Raw genomic sequence first — 2500 nt, forward strand, 5'->3', positions numbered from 1 at the left:
GGGATGGTCCTTACCAATAGGTCTATACACGTGTCCCAATACCTGAGCCCATTTACCAAACCATGCCCAACCTCGATTCGGGTAATTTCAGCAATTTGACCCTGAAAATGCACAAATTCATTCCAGTAAAGTTAGTTGGAATAATGGTATTTGTGTTCATCCATTCATTGAAATCTGACTCGCCTTCGAGCTCATGATATAGTTCCCATGGTACAAACACATTTATTCTGATCATTACCCCAAAGTACGGGAGTCCGCAACATTTTTTTGAAAAGATTTGTATTGTTTTGTTTGTTTATTTGATCTTAGACAATGAACATGAGCGGGAAGATATTCAAAGCAAGTGTTCAGCTGATAGACTCGACTCATTTGTAAAAACACTGACTCAAACATGTGTTGTTCTGTGGTCCACTGCCATTTCTCTAAGATCAAAATATTTCTTTTGCTGTTCATTATCGTGCTGGTTTTCAGCCACCGCAAAAATACCTTCACTAATGAGAAAATTACAATAAACAAGAACTGATTAACATGTTAGAATAGTGTTGAAGAAATGGGGCGATGATATTGATTTTTAACTTAATGTACCTATGTTGCATTGCAGCTCAAATAAACAATGACCATGATTCGCTGCTGTTTGTGAGTTACAATGGTGTGTTGAGGCCAGTGTGTATTAATGACTGGAATGAAACACACAGTCAGATTGTATGCAATGAACTAGGCTTCAAGTGAGTAATGTAACAGTGTTATTTATTTCTAAGGTACTTAGAGATTAATAAATAAAAGTACAGGCTTTGCAGAGTTATTTTATACTATATGTTCATATGAAACTGCTTAGTATATATATACTCAATTGTGGCCATGTTAATTTTAAACTGTGATCCTCAGAACAGCGAAATTTTGGAGGTTGTATGCGTGACTTCAAAAACGTATGTACTGTTATCATTAAGTTAATGTTAAAAAAGTGTATACATGAACAACTGTCAATGACATGTTTTGGCCTATTATCTAGACAGTCACGAGAGCATTAAATGTGTATTCAACCCATATTCTTATATATAGCCGCATGGAAAAATGAGTTTTCGTAGGAAATTCCAATATCTCTTCATGATCGTTTGTTTTCATCATTTGCAGGACAGTGTCACACTTTAGTGGAATACATAACAGCTATGTAGGCAGACCCTTAAGATTACAAGCATGGTCAAACACAGGAAACTTTATACGAGAGGCCTTTGGGGATGAAAGGTAAAAATGCTTCCTCATTTCAGAATTTACAATTTCGAATTCAAAAATAATGATAAAGATGATAAAATCTATTTTCAAAAATACGATTTAATATTTTGAAAACTAATTCTTATCCAAAGACTGCTGTTATTTGTCATTGACCCGAAAGGTCAAGGTCATGTTCAAATATAATGATAACACCTGAAACGAATACCTTGTACGGTGTGATAGACACTTTATGCACGTCTTTTAGTGGCTGGGCTATTCTACGAATGATTGATTTTTACAACAGATATTGGCGCCTTTTGGAACAAAGTTCCATGACTATATATAAAAATACTGCATTTGTTTACTTATTTTCTTTTATTTCATTGGAAAAGTCTTACGGAAAGTGGTTAGGTGAAAGAACGCCTTGTGAATTCACTAAGTTTCACCGAGATAAAATGATTTCATTCACTTTTATTTATTTGTATATGATATCGATCAGATATTAAACGGAAGTGACGTACAGACCTTTAGAAGTGAAATTCTTCAAAATGCCGTCATTCAGTCGAATTCGATAATATGATGGAATAAAGTGACTTGTATATATCACCCATTATATGCCATCATTGTGTCAAAATTAAATGAAATCAGATGTTGCATATCATATCATTGAATTGAATTACGGACAACACAAGCTATTGAAAAGCGGCTCTGTTGACCCACGGGTTGTTCATGTGGGGAGGGGAGATAAGTAGACCTACCAAGTCCAAACATGTATAGCGTTACATCTTTTGTTTGTCTGGGCATGTGTTTTGATAAATATTTAATTTTAGTTAAGTGAGTGCATACATATACATATATACTATATAATGGTATATTCCTTATGTACGAACGATTGTGCAACAAGTAATAATCATTTATTTCAATTTGTGCTTTGACATCACATCAACTTTGATTTATTGTCTGCTAAACAGGTATTCAGTATGAATAACCCTTACTGAATTGATTGTATTTACATTTTATTTAAAGCTACCTGAAATGTTTGAATGACCAAGTTGTATCTCTGTCATGTAAGGACGTCAGTGAGTATACTTAATACATCATATAAATCAAACATAAAAAACCCACATACATACACACATACACACATACATACATACATACATACATACATACATACATACATACATACATACATACATACATTCATACACTTACATACATTCATTTTATATACATAATATCGAAATATGTTCGAATGATTGATTTGGAAGTTTGTTTTGCTGCTGAAAGA

General features: G+C 33.5%; 1 protein-coding gene across 1 annotated transcript in view; it reads left to right on the forward strand.

The window, feature by feature from the left end:
* LOC144444681 (atrial natriuretic peptide-converting enzyme-like) overlaps window positions 1-2500 on the forward strand; it is a 16678-nt gene that overhangs the window by 10145 nt on the left and 4033 nt on the right. The window contains exons 13-15 of the mRNA XM_078134191.1: window positions 602-725; window positions 1132-1242; window positions 2236-2288. Of these exons, the coding sequence (XP_077990317.1) occupies window positions 602-725; window positions 1132-1242; window positions 2236-2288 (288 nt within the window). The remainder of the gene's footprint in view (window positions 1-601; window positions 726-1131; window positions 1243-2235; window positions 2289-2500) is intronic.

Source organism: Glandiceps talaboti, chromosome 13 (genome assembly GCF_964340395.1).
Source record: "Glandiceps talaboti chromosome 13, keGlaTala1.1, whole genome shotgun sequence".
Lineage (NCBI taxonomy): Eukaryota > Metazoa > Hemichordata > Enteropneusta > Spengelidae > Glandiceps > Glandiceps talaboti.